Source organism: Atractosteus spatula, chromosome 6 (assembly GCF_055471065.1).
Source record: "Atractosteus spatula isolate fAtrSpa1 chromosome 6, fAtrSpa1.hap1, whole genome shotgun sequence".
NCBI classification, from domain to species: domain Eukaryota; kingdom Metazoa; phylum Chordata; class Actinopteri; order Semionotiformes; family Lepisosteidae; genus Atractosteus; species Atractosteus spatula.
The window spans coordinates 22,750,461-22,767,962 of NC_142711.1; the positions used below are offsets into that span (position 1 = coordinate 22,750,461).

The window sequence follows — 17,502 nt, forward strand, 5'->3', positions numbered from 1 at the left end:
TGACAATCATAATCCATTACATTACAATTTTCAATTTTCAGAAAATGACCATGATAAGGCCTTTAAACAATCCCCTCTCTTAGTACAGCAGTGTGTCAGAGTAAATAAAGTTACTGTATTTCCAGTGTAATAATACAAGGAAATACCCCAGAAGGTGACAGCAATCGCACTTTTGAAAACATTTATTCCTACTGTGGAGAGGAAATAATTGTATAATCTACATAACGAATGTCTGATTGTGAAACAGCTTATGACTTTCCAAGTTATTGGCTGCATGCTCAAATTTCTTAATCTTGACCTTCTACTTTCCAGATTTCATTTGTTTGAAAGCATGTAGGCATTGAAGGTTAAGGAAATATAAGTTCCTCTGATTGTTTGAAGCCTGAATATTGGAAGGGTATTATGTTTCTAAAGTACATCTAGAACTGCATAGAAGCAGGAAACTCAACCATAACATGGTCCATGACATCAAACATTTGTGGTTTTAGTTCAAGAAGCCACTTCACAAAAAGAAACCATAGACTCAGAAGGACCTAGAACAAGCCTGCCTGGAAAAATAATTATAATTTCCCCTGAGCAATGCCAGAACCCCATAGCGCACTGCAGGAGGCATCTCGTCCATATAATCTTTGCCTGAAGAGAATTTACATAATACTTCAAGGATGTGAATACAGTAAATGTGACCCTCATGTTGTATGAACTTAAATGATGATAAATGACTTGCCTCTATTCAATGCTAGGATTTCAATACAATTTTGTTTTTAATTTTTGTTAAGCAAGATCCATCCTATCCATAAAACTTTGTCATATGATGTTGTACTGTATGTCCTCATTCCATCAGGGGTATGAAAATCCAGAGATCAGCTTTCTTCAGAAGAACACTGAGACAAAACAGTCTTTTCAGCACCACTCTTTGTCTCCCATCTGTTCAAATTCCCCCTTGCATTCTCTTATCTCCCGTGTAATCTGTCTCACCTCATTACAAAACCACTGTCTGGGCTCTGGAGTAACAGGTGCGACCCTCACATAAACCACATCGCCCATGGAACAAGGGCACAATCAAGAGGACTCGGCTTGGAATTTAATATGCCCTTAATTAGCGGAGACAAGTCAGTCTCCTTCATCAGGCAAGTCAAACGCTGCACTGGGTCGGGGTTCTTCGGCTGTACCTGAAGAGTCAGAATACCGCTGTCTTCCAAGCAATGCCAAGAGGCACCACATGACAGAGGTGTGTTTAAATCAGTATTTCATTAAATAGGGAGCCCAATTAGCAGTGATCCAGATAGATAGGCTGTTGGTCTCTGCAGACATTTGCTCCTTTCCATCAAGATTAGCAGTATGCCACCTGCACAATTCCCAGAAGTCTGGCGGTTAGTGCACAGGAGCTCCAGCAGGAACAGTGTGAAATATTGCCAGAGGCTACAGAATTAATGTGCACCAGAAGAGACAGTGTTTGATCTATACTGTAGGTGCTATAGATCCTACAAACTTACATGCATGACTTTCACCGTTAATTCCCTAAGCAATACAGCGCAAAAACTTTGGGGTTGTCTTCTCTTGTTGAAAGAGATAACAAAGCAGTTATCTAATGAGCACTTTTAGGTTACATATTTCATTGCCTCCGGTATCAACCTGTGTCAGTCATCATACATTTGAATGTTTCAATTGACCCAAATGCAAATGGATCCTTTTAGGAGGCATTCCTTGAAAAACATGAAGCGTGTTCTCACACAGAGCTCATTTCTCTCTCCATCTGGGAAATCTCTCACTGTCTCAAGAGCAGCTCTCTCTGACACTTGACTATGGTAGGATTCATTTACAACAAGTTAAGCTACATATGCTAATGATGAATACAGCACTTCTTCACATCTACATTTTAACACTGTTTCTACACATTCTTTATTGCTCTCATACCTTACAGCATAAAAACAGTAGAACAATGTTTCTTAATGTTTCTAGAGTGAAACAAATCTAATTGACCAAAAGACGACTTCGTTAAAATTATAGTTTTATTATAAAATGTAGTTAGAATTTTAACAAGTGGACCTGCAGTTATAAGTCCCTATTATATGTGACGCACACTACTAAGATGTGCAGGTTTAAAGTTCACATCATGGATTCTATGTGGGAGTAATTAAAAACATGCAAGGTGTATGAGAATTCTTGAAAGAGCAAGTCCAAATCCACTTTATAAAAGCCATTCAGAGAAAATATGAATTAAAGTGTTAATTTATAAAATAACAAAAGATGCTAAGAAAGCCTAATTCCAATTTACCCCCAAAGTAATAGAAGACATGGCAAGTACAACAGATATCAAAGTAAAGAGTTAAGTCAGGAACTTTCATCCACGGTCCCAGTCAGCAATACTACTCCTCTTTCCATCTACAAAGAGGATAACTTAGAAGTGTTCTGAAGTTCTTTAAGGTCATACTCATAAAACTAGCTGCATTAACATGCTTTGCAGTCAGACTCTGGTTATACAATTTTGAATTTCCCCATTCAGAGCAATGTGATATTCCTCACGATTTCTCAGGTTTTATGTTGGACAAGAGAGAAAATCATGCCAACAGATGAAATGATTTGTAGGTTCTGTTCATATTAAATTCCAACAATTTCTCCATATAATCAAAATATCAGTTATGTGCATTCTTACATGTATGAATTAATAACTACAGAATTCTGTAATTCTGAATTCAGAAATCATCTGGAGAAAATATTTTGTTGTTGAAAGGTGATAAGCTTAAAAAATGGAAAAGATAGCAGGGAGGACATCACAGGGTAGACAAGGAGATTAAATTCTTTATCTCTGTCTTCTGGGGTCAAAGCACTAATTGAGCCTACAGTAATCATTTTGTGGCTATAACTAAATTGTAATGCATTTTAGGAAAAAAAAATAGCTTAAAATAAACAAAGGTTAGCACTGACCAAGTTGATTTAAAGAAGATATACAGTAGGCTTTTTAGTTATCTTGACATAAACATAATTATACATTTAGAGTGCATATCACTTTCCAGTTCGTGGTCTATAAGGGTTTATCCGAATGCTCAATTTTCCTCCCAAGGCCTTCAAAAATGATCAAATAAATGTTGCAATACCATAGTCCAAAAGAAGTAACAAGTTTGTTTTCCAGACATTTCAGGGATTAGAGGATAGAGGCTGAAATGACAAATGCAAACAAACGCAGTTCACAAAATGGAACAGGCCACACTTCCCATGCCCTTGCTAACGAAACACGTGAACCATTCACAGAGCCCATTCTCCACGGTCTGGATCACTCTTCTGCTATACTCATACCAACAGACAAACAATATCTCGCTCGTTCATGACAACTATATCCAACCTGGAAATAATAAACAGTTGCTTCACGAGTTGTTTCCGTAGTGAGTAAGCTTAGGGGTTACAGGGAGCATGGGAGAGTATTAAATCAAGCCTTACATTTTGGATTCAACTCCTGTTTTAACTGTGGGTGGGGAAGGAGGGGGGGGAAAAACATTTCTGAACTTGATGTGAGCTGAGACTAACATCCCAGCTCAAAAATAAGTCATGCTCCCATTAGGCCCTAGAACAGAGGAGCAGAGTGTGTCATTTTACCTCATTTACAAACATTTGAAGCACTTCAGGGTCCTTTTACCAGATGAATTTTACGCCACACCACTAATTAAAATAATTAGCATCAATAAGTTCCAATTTAATTATGAGAAGTCTAGAGTTTTACAGAGCTATAATTAGAAATACATGAGCTCAACACCCACTGTACATCTTACTGGGCAACTGGCTTTTACCAGCACTGATTTCAAATAACACACCTAGAAATCCATCTCGTAAGGAACAGACATATTCAATACAAATTTTGAGAGGGAAAACTTGTATCCTGAAAAGGTTGATGCATGGTGGTCGGAAAAGGCTATAAAATAAGTTGAAAAACACAGTTTAAATGGACCAATGTTGTGTTAAAAAACACAGTTGTTGAAATAATTCATATCACTGCATAAAATTAAATTGAAAAAGTCCAACTGTATTTATCATGTTAGTCACACTATGTAAGTGCCTTCAGTTTGATTTAGAATCTGTATCGCAGCTCACATTTTTGAAAAAAGGCTCAGGGACAGGTCTAGCCGTGACAGGCACTGTAATTAAATCCGTTCAACTTTTTACTCCTTTGGCTTCTTTTATTTTGAAGGTTTTATTTTTCATTTGGGTATACGATCGAATTTAAAGCCTGGAAGACTGTCTCTTGACAAAACAAGATGTGGAACTTGTGAGACAGAGGGGAGAGAGAGGCTTAGCACAGACTCCATTGAATCTCTTACCTGCGTGCTGTCAAAAAACAGAAAGCTCTTTACTATCTAGAACAGGCAATCACATACTTTGTATGACTATCTCACTCCATGGGGAAAAATGCAATAAAATCAAGTCAGAAAGGTCAGAACAGCAATGACGCAAAACCCACTCTTGGAAGGCCAAAACTGGGACTAGCTTTAAGAGGGAAGAACAAATAAAAAAGCACAAGTTATTGTGTAGGGTGCAGGTGCACGAATCACATGCCTGGAAATTAAACTGACAGCATATTACTTTCAACCTATTCGCTGTTTAATGAGATAATTAATTTACAATGGTCTACAGCTGACAATACCTTAGTGTGAGGAACAAAATACTAGCATATGAGCAGAATCTATCTACACCTTTGCCTTTAATGCAGCTATTTTACAGTTACTGTAGAAGGTGCTTGACACTGTTGCACCCTGGCAAGTTAAAATATACTTCTACAGACCCATTTACTCCAAGAGATAGAAAAAAATGACAAGAAACCAGGCTTGGCTTTTCTTAATAAATGGTGAGTATCACAGGGGGGCAAGCAGAAGAGTATGACCACACACAACCTCTATATTTCTAAACATACGACCTCAGAAAAACTGAAATGAATTAAACTGAAAACGCTGAGTTAATGCAATAAATATTGCCAAATCCCCATGACTTCAAGCTCCCTTGATATTAAATTCGAAGGCAATCATGCATTACCTCATATGTAGTTACATTAGAAATATGGCGCTTGGGCTCCTCAGTGACTAGACCAGTACAGCGCAGGTTTGGCTCCATTAGCCAGGTGTCATGAATTCAAGGCTGGGTTGTGGCACTTTTGGTTTAGTGAGGCTCTGAGGGCTCAGGAAGAACGAGTCAGCCCGGGTTCTCTGAGCTCCTTGTGAAACTGGACCCTGGGAAGCTCCAGGGCCCCTGTTGGTTCAGGGTCACAGCAGTGAGTGATGCTTCTGTCCTCCAGTCGGTACGGAATTGTCTGGATATTACCCCATAGCACGTACTGTATTATTTGTACACTAATGAGCAGGACGGAGGAGACCCTCTATTCTGCCACAATTTCTCCCTCCCAGAAGAAAGCAGAGGTTGTCAATGTGGGCCACCATGTAAAAAATGTGGTGTTTGACGATTCGATGAAACTGGTCATTCCAAATTACAAAAAAAATACTTTATAATTTATTGTGTTATTAAAATGAGTCATTTTTATCTCTGTAACACACTGGCTTGTAGAATCATTCACAGCCTTCCCCTGTAGCAACAATACGGCTATGGCTTCCTGAAAAGATAATTGAAATGACCCTGTGTAAGGAACATGAAAATCAAGACTCAAGGATGAAGTGATTAGAAATAAAATGTCCGCACTTTACAGCTGCCTTGATTTTCACAGCAGGTTAACAATAAATGACCAGTGAATGTCCAGCCAACATTTTAGTAACAATGTGGTGACAGGATACCTGGAACTCTGTTACCTCATTGATATTCCTGAACATGAGCAGCTGAACGCTCAGGGCTAATTCCTGGGGGCTGTTGCCTATTTCTCCCACTAAATAAGTAGCCTTCTATTCAATAAAATCTGGAGTTGAAGCTAAACTACAAGCAGAATCAAGTCTGCAAACTTTTATGACACTGAGAATTCAGCAACGCTGGGTTTGTTATCATTCTGTTTGCCAAATTGCCCATAAACAAGGGCAATTTTCACCTGTGCCTCTGAAGTCGGGTATCTCCACCAGGGATTTCTAATCCTGCCTGTTGTGCTCTGCTGGTTTCCAATCAGCAGCAATACTGACAGAAGCCAAACTGCAGCTTCCTCTGCCAGACTGCACAAGAGACAATCACAGCAGATAATGAGGAGCATCAGCTCTTCAAACCCAGTGAAAATACAACAAAAGGAGACCTGGGAAGATCCGGGAGGAATTTTAGGATAGGCATTCATCATGCCTTTAACTGAACACAAAGGTCAGGCATCTATTTTACAGACAAGCCACATTGTATTGTGATACCAAGATTTATTAGTAAATTCTCAGTTTTCTAAAAGCTAAATTTAACTCTGAAACAGTTGATCATATTTTGTCATTTTTCATACACAAAAATGTCCACGTAAATGTGTTTTAACTCCTTGGCCAAACTGGGCCTTCTTGAGATTCTTTAAGAAAGTTAATTATACTGTATTCTTGGATTTTTATCTATTATTATCTATGATCTATTATTATCTGTAATAGTGTTAAATAGTCAAAGAAAAAAGCCTGTTTTGATCTATAGCTGACAATGCCATAGTATAAAGAACAAAATACTAGAATACAGACATTTCACAATCAAGAGACCATTCAATGCCTCAAGACTATCTGGTTGCTTGTAGTACGATTCAGCAATTTCATCTAGAAGTTTTTTATTAACATTTTCAATATAACTGACTACTGAAAATATTCACTGAAAAGTGAACATTGACTATTTACTCACAGAGCTTTTCCTGGGTAATAGGACATAAAATGACCTTTTCCCAATAAGAGTTCCTTACACCTTTTCATAGCAGCACCATCTAGGACATGTCTTGATGCAGATGGCTTTTGTAAGGCAGTAGATTTCAGACCACAGATGCGACTCGTCTTCACTCCTCACAGTAAATAGTTTGCTCACAGTAGTTTGTACTTTTGCCTTCTCATCCACAGCTGGTTCAAGACCTTGTGCCTTAAGCTCAGGTAAAGCACTCTTTATAAGATGGTCTCATCTTGCTTTTCCCTTGTGATCTATAGGAACATTTACATGCTGAACAAAACATCAATCAACCACTTTCATAGCACATACAACTTGAAAGGTTCCCTGTTGGCATCTTTTACTTCTTTCCTTGGTATTTGTATTCATCACTGTTACTTACTGTAATCAACATCATCTCTTCCCTCAAGCACTGACCCACATGTCTCTCACTTTACTGCTCAGTTTCAAAAACTCCTATTAGCTAAGCAAAAGGGGGGAGCAGGAAAGACGACTTCTCTCCTTTTCTTAAATCTAATACTTTCATGGAATGTTTTCCAGATTTCACAGCCATCTCTTAAAATAGCTTAAATATATGACAATGACACTTGTCGTTTTTGAATACTACACTGCTGTGTGTGTCCAACATCCTACTGCACCTCCACTGTCTGCTTTAAGCTTATTGTTTTGCAATTACCAGTCTGTCCTACGCACTTAAGGCAATTAACCATTTCAAAGAGTGTGACTGTTTATAAAAATTCCTCGGGGAGCAGAAATGATTTAAGTGCCACAAATATATTACATATCCATCATTTTTTTAGAAAGCAGCTTGCAGGTAAGATTTGCAGCAACAAACACGGTGCAAGGCAGATTAAAACCTGGACATATAGATCCCAGGGCATATCAGAGCACAGAAACAGCTTAGAGGTAGAATGTCTTTGGAAGGAGGGAGGAAACCGGAGCACCTAGTGATGAGCCACATGAACGCGACAGGAATATGCAAATTCCAGGCCACAACTGGCTGGGTAGAAGGAACCAAAAATCTGTGCATCAACATACACTTGCATAAGAGAAGCCATATATGTATAACATATATAGTGGCTTTAGAACTGGTACCTTTTTAAAGAATAAATTTCCTGTTCATCATAAAGACACCACAGTTTCCATTTATGTAGTGTATAGCGAAATCCATCCAACAAAAGAAAAGGAAGTGATTATATGTTCACGTTACATCAGGACTTCTATCTGAAGATTATTAGCGCCCAGACTTAAGATCTGGAACAACAGCATATAGGTCAAGTCTACTATTCAGGAAACACATTCAGAAAAAAGGGAACGCTTTCTAAAATTCATGAAAGATATACAGTACAAAGGCAGACAATACCCACGACAGAGCTATTTTGTCACACCCTGAAACTGCAGTCCCAAACCTCATGAAAAACATTTCTGAAGGCAAAAAAACTACAAATATCAGTCGTTCACAAGAGAATTACATATGAAAGATTACGTTTTTTTTAAGTACTGTATGTGTACACAACCTATTTGCATAAGCAATGAAAGAATTATTGAAAATATCCAGTGAATCCACCATAAACGAAGTTTTATCAGGGTGTCCTTTATAACTACTAATATTTAGGGCAAATGAGAAGTGAACCACTTTTAAGGCAGCTGCAAATCTTCCAATTAAGTATACTGTAGTTTAGAATTTAAAAAATTAAAGCTATACAATGTATAAAGGTGGCTGATTGTTCCACGTGATATTCCTGTAAAAACACATGACTACCCAGGGATTCCAGAAATACTTTTTTGATTAAAATTAATTATTAAACTTACTTTTTGTTCAATTCTTCATGTTGTCATTTAATTTAGGCCTGAAACTAAAGTCAGCGAGTCTGCTTCTGTGTTAAAATATTCATCTGTGGTCGGCAGTCACCCAAACACATCCAAGTACAGCTCTCGTTTCCTTCCTCATGTATGATTAACTGGTTGGTTCCCATTTTAAAATCCTCCTGAGTATTAAATCTATTTGTACCATACTTCTATAAACCACATTCCTTTGCTACTTTACTAGATGATTTCACTGAAGCGGTGTATATTAGAACATGAAAAAGATGACTGGGGGGCTAACTCAATGTTTTGGGCCTCCCGCTCCTGAAATAAAGTGAGGAAAAGTTATGGACATAAGAGGAAGCCATGCGAAGAAGTTACAGATGTGATGGATTACTGCCGAAAACTACAACCCTTTACAAATGAACAGGCTCTTGAGGAGAAGACAGAGCAACAGGACGCATCTATTACCGACTGGTAAAACCTTATTATAGCCAAGAAGTGCCTTTAGGATGGAAAAATACTACACAGACGCAAAATTATTTCATTAATGAACAACATATTAGTGCTGAAGTAATAATGTAAAAAGCCAGCTTGCTCCCAAGGAAGCTCTGCCAGTGAAGCTCTCACTTACTTGCTCTGAGCGCGGACGGGGTGACCTCGATTTCGCTCGTCACCTGGTAGGGCTGGAAGGCGGACACGTTGCTGGAGTTGAGCTCGCTGCCGAAGATCTCGGGGCTCTGAGTGCCTGTGGAGCTGGCACTGGTCCCGTCACCTCCATGGTGCGGATCCTGCTCGTCGTACACGGCCACCAGCTGCGGAGGAAAGCAGAGGGAATCATATTCCAAATTCCGAGTCTCAAAGCTTACACGCCACCTTAGCAGCCCGCAGACGCGCAGAGTGAGCTGCCGAAAGTGTCACCAACAGGCAATTTACATCAAGGTACTCTGCCGACATGTTTTCCTGTGCTGATAGGAGAACACCAAGAAACACTAATCCCAGAAATAATTACCAAGTCCAAACATGGAGCCACTGCCAAACACCGTGATAGTCCCCCTGCCAAGACATGGTGCTATTTTCAACAAGGTTGCAAGTTGGCTTTGCAATTGAAAGCCAACTGACAATCCTGAAGCACATCTTTGTTTAAACTTTTTATTTTTAATTTGCATGTTTAGATTTTCATTTAGGGAAGTGAGGATATTTTGTGGCCAGCCAACATGAATGTTTTAGACGAAATATATTTTAATCAAAGGATACTGCCGAGTCTTGTGAATTATTCAGAGTTTATAGCAATGTGTTTTTAATCAGGATTATGCAGTTTCTACTTAATACCTCGCCAACAGTTCTGCAGTTGAGATATAATAAATTCCTGCTCCCAGTTAAACAGTGTTTGTTTCAGTAACCAGCAGTCACAACTACAAAATTGCTCGATATGAATTTATATTTACACTTAATTTGCCAAGGTAGCAATCATCCATTCGTGATCAGAAAGCCACCTATTCCCAGTAAGGCGGTAAAGAAACTATAGTGCCTGGTGAAGGCCCCCATGAACATGCGGAGAACATTCAAACTTCCCATTGAAGGCCAAAAATTTAAGAAAGAACTGCTCCACAAGTTGAAGAAGTTGTGAAAAGATACATTCAAAGATATAATTTGCTGAAATTGCTTCATAGAATACATGCTTTTACAAATAATGCCAACACATCATTTCTTTCCCCCATCATTATGAATAATATAAAACTAGTTTTAAATGCTGTGATAATCCTACGGCTATAGAAACCATTAAAGTCCTGATCCTCAGTGATTCTGCACTCATTATTAATCATTCCATCTTGAGGATGAACTGACAAAAGGGTGACTTGGGAAGAAACAGGTTTGTGAGACTATACTTTAAAAGCTTTTGCTGGCACATATACAAGCCAGACAAAACCTAACTAAGCCCATGAGGGGACTGTTGTACTCATAAGGACCACCTAATAAGCTGCAGGTTGTAATATGATCAGACATCACAGAAAAACTGGAAACATGATATCAGTCATTAGACAACCCCGCAATCATACCATCACTGACATTGGACCATCATGAGAAATGGCAACCCCTACACTATGTTAACCAAGTTACCTTTCCTAACGACTCATGTCTCCCTCATCTGGAAATGAATACATGGAGACAGCACAGGCTATGCTAAGCTTTCCCACATGTGTAAGAAAGCAGCATTTTAGTGAATAAAGGAAAATGGTTAACCACATTCTGCCACTTCTATTCCCACCTGTTTCCACAAATAATCTAATGCAATCCCTTAATTCCTTCACATCATAATGCTTGTCCTGAGAAGTCAAGAGTTGATGAAAACTTTCTATATCAATCAGGAGTTAAAGCCAGGCAAGGATCTGCTGTTTCTCAGAATCATTAGTCAGCCAATCAACAGTGAGATAATTTTACAGATTAATATAACATTCAAAAAAACAAGAGAAAGCCATTCAGCCCATCCGCTGGACATGTTAGTCTATTATTAGACTACTAGAAGCAAATTGATCTCATCTGGCCATTTCCTGAAAGAAGCTAAGATATCAGCTTCAACAAGGCACTTGTTCCAAACCCACCCACAATCCTCTGCATACAGTATGTTCCTCCTGTTCTTGATTTTAAATGCACTTTCACGTAGTTTCCACTTGTGTCATCTAGAGAACCGACAGTGCGACATGATCCAGAATACTGGGATGATTACCAAGACCTCCGTGGATTCTGAGTTTTCATTCAGGTTCAGTTCTTTTAGTGTGCATCAAACGCATACAGTATGAGAACAATGCTCTGGCAACTATTTGAAAACCTTCATTGAAAACTGTGTCCTGTTCACAGTCAATGCTGTAGTGTTTGCATGTTTGTGGTCAAGCCAATGGTGCATACACCTTGTACTGACCACCTACTGTACCTTTGGTGGACCTATTTGAATGAAAGTCAGCAATGGTTCAATCAATGTTACCCATATCTCTTGTGCTCTTATAATGTTTTCTTCACACAGTTGTTTAGAAATGATGAAAAGGTGTTAAAAGTCAAAACTTATAGAACATCCATTTCAATGTAGAAAGAATGATTTATGCAACTGCGTATCATATTCCTTAATTCACAGTTTAATACAGAACAAGAATCGTGAGAGGCAAAACCAAACATGTCCATATGTGATGTTTAGAAAGAAGAGAGGATCATAAAATCTGCAAAGGTTGTCTGTGAATTAGTGTGACTTTAAATTGATTCACATTACAAAACATATTAATCTGCATTACATTAGGTACAAACCACAGAAGGAGTAGCTGTATGAATATGGAACAAGTAACAAAGCCAATACCTTGGCTTTCTTCAAGAAACAGCTGGATGAGATCCTTGGATCAATAAGCTACTAACTACTCAACAGGCCAGATGAGCCAATGGTTTGTGACCGTTCTTTGAGCACATTGTGATGTTTGCATAAAGTATGTACTACCAAACATTTATTTGTGCATTTTTTCATGACTGCAAGTGTAAACATAAATGTCAGTATAAATATGATGGTGAGGTCTATTTTCAGTGCTGGATTTAACAGGGTTCTTGCGAATGAAAGCATGTTTTTTTTCGAAACACCAATGTTATTGAATGCTTTAATCATTTGTTTTAAAGTTAATCTTCCTTTTATACTCAGAAATAACCATTAGCGTTGTGTAGGTACTACTTTGCACTTTTAAAAAGCACTTGAAATCCACAGCAATATGAAATAAGAGTCCTTTTTATATTAAAATCAGACACTGTGAAGAATAATTTACTTGTCATTTTCTTTATTGCAAACCTACAGGGTCTGGAATCTTAAAGCAGAATAGTACTGCTTTCATGTTAAGTGGATATATATTAAAGCTGATATTGTGAAAAGGTATTGGTAAGTACATATTCTGAGTCTTCCCTTTTGATCCAATTTTAGAGAGTGCATTCTTCTGATTATTTTAACTGCTCTAAAAATTCACAGTGAAATAAATCTACAAGGGAAAGAATGTTGTCGTATGTGAAGAATACTAATAAGTAAAATACACTAGGTTGGATGTGGAAGGAAGGTTCAGCATTCAATACCAATTTGCGACATGTTTATGTATGTTTTCAATTCCAGACAAAAGATTTCTGAAGAGCTAATTCATATTGCTTGTATTGTAACCCACAGAAAACTATGCATCTGCACTCCAGTCCAATCAAGTTGCACAATGCCAAGATTTCTTATTTCCAGAACAGACATGACTTTTTGGATTTGAAATACTAAAGGGATACTTTCAAAGCAAAGAGCTCTGTTTCTGCTCTCTCAAATTACAGTCCATTTTCAAATCCCAAAATTATTTTTCAAGCAGAAACCACTAAATTGTCTTTTTCTTTTCCATAGCTGGTTTTATCTTGAGTTTGACTGGCAACTTTAACCTTCTACAGAATTTTACAGCAAATTAGAGGAGAAATTGTTTCATATCTTTGCACAGCCAAATCATTAACTACCTGAGGATACAAGTGGAAACTACATGAAATTGCATTTAAAACCAAGAAGAGGTGGTAGTTTTTACCCAAAGAGTTGTGGGAGTGTGGAACAAGCTACACAGCCATGTTAACTGAAGCTGATACCCTGATTAATTATCTACTAACTACTAAAAGGGTAGACTGACTGAATGTCATCCTCTCAGTGATAACCTTTCTTAACTTTTGATTCCAGCTGGGTTAGTATAAAATATGACAAACAGCAATGCCAAATATAAAAAAAAGAAAATGACAAAGTTAAATCAACCATCCAGGAGCTGTGTGAGGGCATGTGAGAACAGACTTGTGAAAATCTTGGAAAGGCTTCAATCCACCCAAGGACTGACAAAGGACGAAGTTTGTAATAATGATGATGTTGATGCAAAAGGAAGGCATGTCAGTGATCCCCCAGTCATTTCATCACTCTCAGTCTTAAGCGCTCTCTTTGAATACTCCATCTGTAACCTGTCCCCTAGCCCAGCTGTCAGACGTGAACAAGTGCACTGCAGAATTTTGGAAGCAACTCAAGAAAAATAAATTAAAAGGTGGCAGGAGTCAGCACAACTGATACCATGGCGGCACCATTCTTTGCATTTGTTGGACTCTTAACTCTGGTCCGTCCTCCTTGTTGCTGCTAATTACAGTAAGTGCAGTTCATCATTTCTGTTTTCAGCCCGAACTGAATGGCAGTAACAGAGCTTTTGATGCTGGTAAGCAGAACACCACGTACAGATTTCAGCTTGTAGCAGCTTTGGAGGTAACTAAGTGACAAAATCTGAATGAAATTTGACCTAGTTGGTATATAAAACTTGCCGTAAGACTGGAAACAATTAAACTTTCTAATGGCACTAATCTGAAATATTACAACTAAACAACTTTGCAGTTTTCCAAAAAGATTAGAGCAGTTTATACACTTGATCATTCAACATTTCTTGGTCTGATAAGTGTAACTGGTGTCTGTGACAAGCAAAACGTACAAACTCACACATTATTTCTTATATCTTAATGATAAATCTACCATACTGGGTGGTTTCTGTTTCTTAACTTCAGAAGATACAATCAACTGAATTTTCAAAAGTGGCAAAATTAAAAACAAAGATTTGCAAAACAATTTGCAAATGGATTTATACAACCAAAAGTCAATTACAAAATCAAGATTTAAGAAACTGCACTTTCATCTGGTTTGTATTTTTCCTGTTTAGAAACTGTTGGTGAAACCATCCACTGAAAAAGATTCACTGTTCCCAAATTACTCCATGATGCTGTTCAACACCTGCTGTCATTTCTTAAATGAGAGAAAGGATTGTCGACATTAATGCAAATAGTTAAAAAAAATGCAAAATATATGCCTAAGTGGTATCACTTTACATAGAGTTGTAAATAAATATTCCCCATATTTTATACACATGCAGTATATAAAGATAACAGTAATCCTTGGCTTGAATGAATCAAAAGAGCTTCTTAAAGCTCATTGTTTATCACATTGCATGCACACACTGTACTTATTAAACTTTATCTACCAAATCTTTGGTTGTCTAGTCTTAGATTCTACCAAAATCTTTTTGACATAACTCAGGTTTCTTATGCAGTTTCTACAGTATGTTAGTCTTCATATTTGGTGGTTCTCACCAAACTGAACTAGTTTACTAACTACACCAGAATAAAGATAAGAGATCTAAATCAAGAAGGGCAGGGGTGCTGATACAGAACTCGGTGGCACTCCACTAACTAGTTCAACTCAACTGGAGCATTCGCCCTTTCCTTCTGGACAGTTTTCCATCTAATAACCAGTTCTTAATCCAAAAAAAGATCAATTACATTGAATGCTTACTGCTTGTAATTTAAAAAAAAATCTTATACAATAAATTTAATCAGATCTTTCTTTAGTTTGTATCTACTATTGCTTATTAAAACATCTCAAGTTATACAAGCCGTGTATCTAAATCCATGTTGACTGTCCCCTGTAGTCTTATTAACATACAGAATAATCTCTACTTCAGGTTTAGAGGGCTAATTAATATTTGCATAACCTTACATATAAGACTTATTGGCATTTAATTAACTGGCTTAGTTGTAGTCCTTCTTGTAGATGGGTGCTACAGTAGCAATTTTCTAGTGAATGGCTATTAGTCATCTTGAGTGACTGTTGGAATTGTTTTGTTAAGCATCTATGAAATACATCTCATTTCCTAAAGCAAAACTGGTATAATACAATTAGGCCCTGGAGATTTGTCTATAGTAGCTGTAACACTCCCGCCTCTTCTTTGCTAATATGCTTTAATATCTAACTTTGTCTTTTCTCAGCCTAGGCATGATATCAATGTCTTCTAGTGTCAACTGCTTAACTTGCTTGAAATATGTTGATGACTTCAGAAGACAAAACAATAATATTCTGATATAAAACACCTTTTATGAGCCACTTCTTATCAGAATCTTTTTTTGCTGAAAAGTGCCGGTAATATTTATGATTAGAGCAAACGAGTGAACTGCTTTTATGAGACTGCAGCTCATATCTCTAGCATTGTAGTTTTTTTTAAATAAGTTTTGCTTCATCTTTTTATTACAAACGTCCATTACCCACACAATAAGAGACCACTCTTCATCCAATTTTGTTGTTACTAACATGCTTCTACTACCTTACCATCAGTATCTATATGATTCCCCGGTGAGACTAGTCAGTTTAAAAGTCAGTTTGGCTAATGCATACAGCAAATGGAAAAGTGCTGTCAGATGGGCCAAAGAATATGCAAAAAATATAATATACACTATATCAGACAAGCAAAAAAATAGTGTTACAGCCTAGTTTTACTTTGTTACACGCAAGAGAAGCTGTAAAAAAATGTACTAATGCATCAAAATGTTTTTTTTTATAAAATGTATCAAATTCAAATTCACACCTAACCATGTGACAAAAAAACCCTACTACTGTCATCTTGCCTAAACCATGTATATCTCTGTGGTCTATATCATAGCAGTAATAAAGGTCCTTGCAAACAGATAGACCAGTTTCTTTAATTCATTAATAAAATAAAAAATCACACACATCCCCATGCAGATGCAGTATAGTAAGGCTCATGGCAAAATGAGATGATAAACCTATTATGGTTTCTGAACAACTGAAAGTCCCATCTGTTTTTGAAAAGTTTCACTTATTGCAGAGTCATTGCTGTTTTTTTTTCTGCACAGCAACATCCGTGTAAGGCGAAAGAGCAGACTAACACCTACAATCTCAGGCCCTTTTCAAAATCGCACACCCCTTTTCTGGAAAAGCTGCAAAGCACAGGATCCTACATCAAGCCAAGTTCCTCCTTGCAGATTTCCCCTGCATTTCACCTACAAGTACACTTGTGCCTTCACAACATCAGGCTAAAACTGAACAACGCCTTTCAACATTTCCCTTTGATCTTCTGCATGTTTGGCAGGCGGAGAGGAACTTGACAGCAGTCACGTTTCCCATTAACTTTCAGCCATCCTCCTTGATGACAAATTATCTGGCAATGAGAATGTGTATGCAGATTAGCAATGATAAAACTTGCGGCAATGGCACCAGGCTTTAAAATGTGAAGTGTAATCACTAACAGCTTGAGAAAACAGCACTATTCATATTCCGTAAATCCCTCCTAACACTTTTGCTTTTAATATTATCAGAGCGCAGCCTTCTAAGTGAAAATAATCCGGATCTATCAGGCTATGATTCTTACCTTAATGAGAATGACAGCAAACAAGATAAACCAAGGAAAATCTTATAGTAACACCGTCAATTGGAAAGCAGAATTAAATTCTGTTCCTTTTTTTTTCATATTTACCAGTATGCAAGATACCTTTTTCCAAATCATTGCCACCAAAACTAATAGCCTTTGACTATACCTCAAAACAGCAGAATTCACATTCAATATTTCAAAGCAATGTCAAAAAAAACAAGTGCTACTGGAGCAATTGACCTGTACCTCACTGCCATTCCATTACTTTTGTCCTGCTCTTAGCACAGAAACCAAATTGCCAGAAAAAATGAGAAGTCAATTTTTCTTGGCTTTAGTCCACTTAAGAGTGCAGAAACAAATTACTCCAGCCAGGATTTTAAGTGAAGCCACGTAGAAAACCTTTCCACGCCATTACTATGGAGAACCTGTGTTTTTCTGTTAAAATACTTTCAAATGTAAATGAATCAAATCTATAAACACACAAAACACAGTGGCTGCCTCTGAAGTATATAAACAAAGGTTTGCAAATGGAGGTGGAACATCCAGCTCATCTTACTCTTCTGGTTACTAGCAGCTTGTTTGAACAATTCCACCTGTCCCTCTCTTACAGGATCCCAAGCAAACAGATTCAGTTAGTTTCTATCTCGCACAGTCAGCAGCTCATAAGACCCCA

The 17,502-nt window shown here is 37.6% G+C and overlaps 1 protein-coding gene across 2 annotated transcripts in view; it reads right to left on the reverse strand.

Moving 5' to 3' along the window:
- Positions 1-17,502, reverse strand: part of LOC148832678 (partitioning defective 3 homolog) — a 431,574-nt gene that overhangs the window by 266,270 nt on the left and 147,802 nt on the right. For both annotated transcript variants that reach the window (XM_088918670.1, XM_088918669.1), the window contains exon 3: positions 9,245-9,425. In XM_088918670.1, the coding sequence (XP_088774796.1) occupies positions 9,245-9,425 (181 nt within the window). The remainder of the gene's footprint in view (positions 1-9,244; positions 9,426-17,502) is intronic.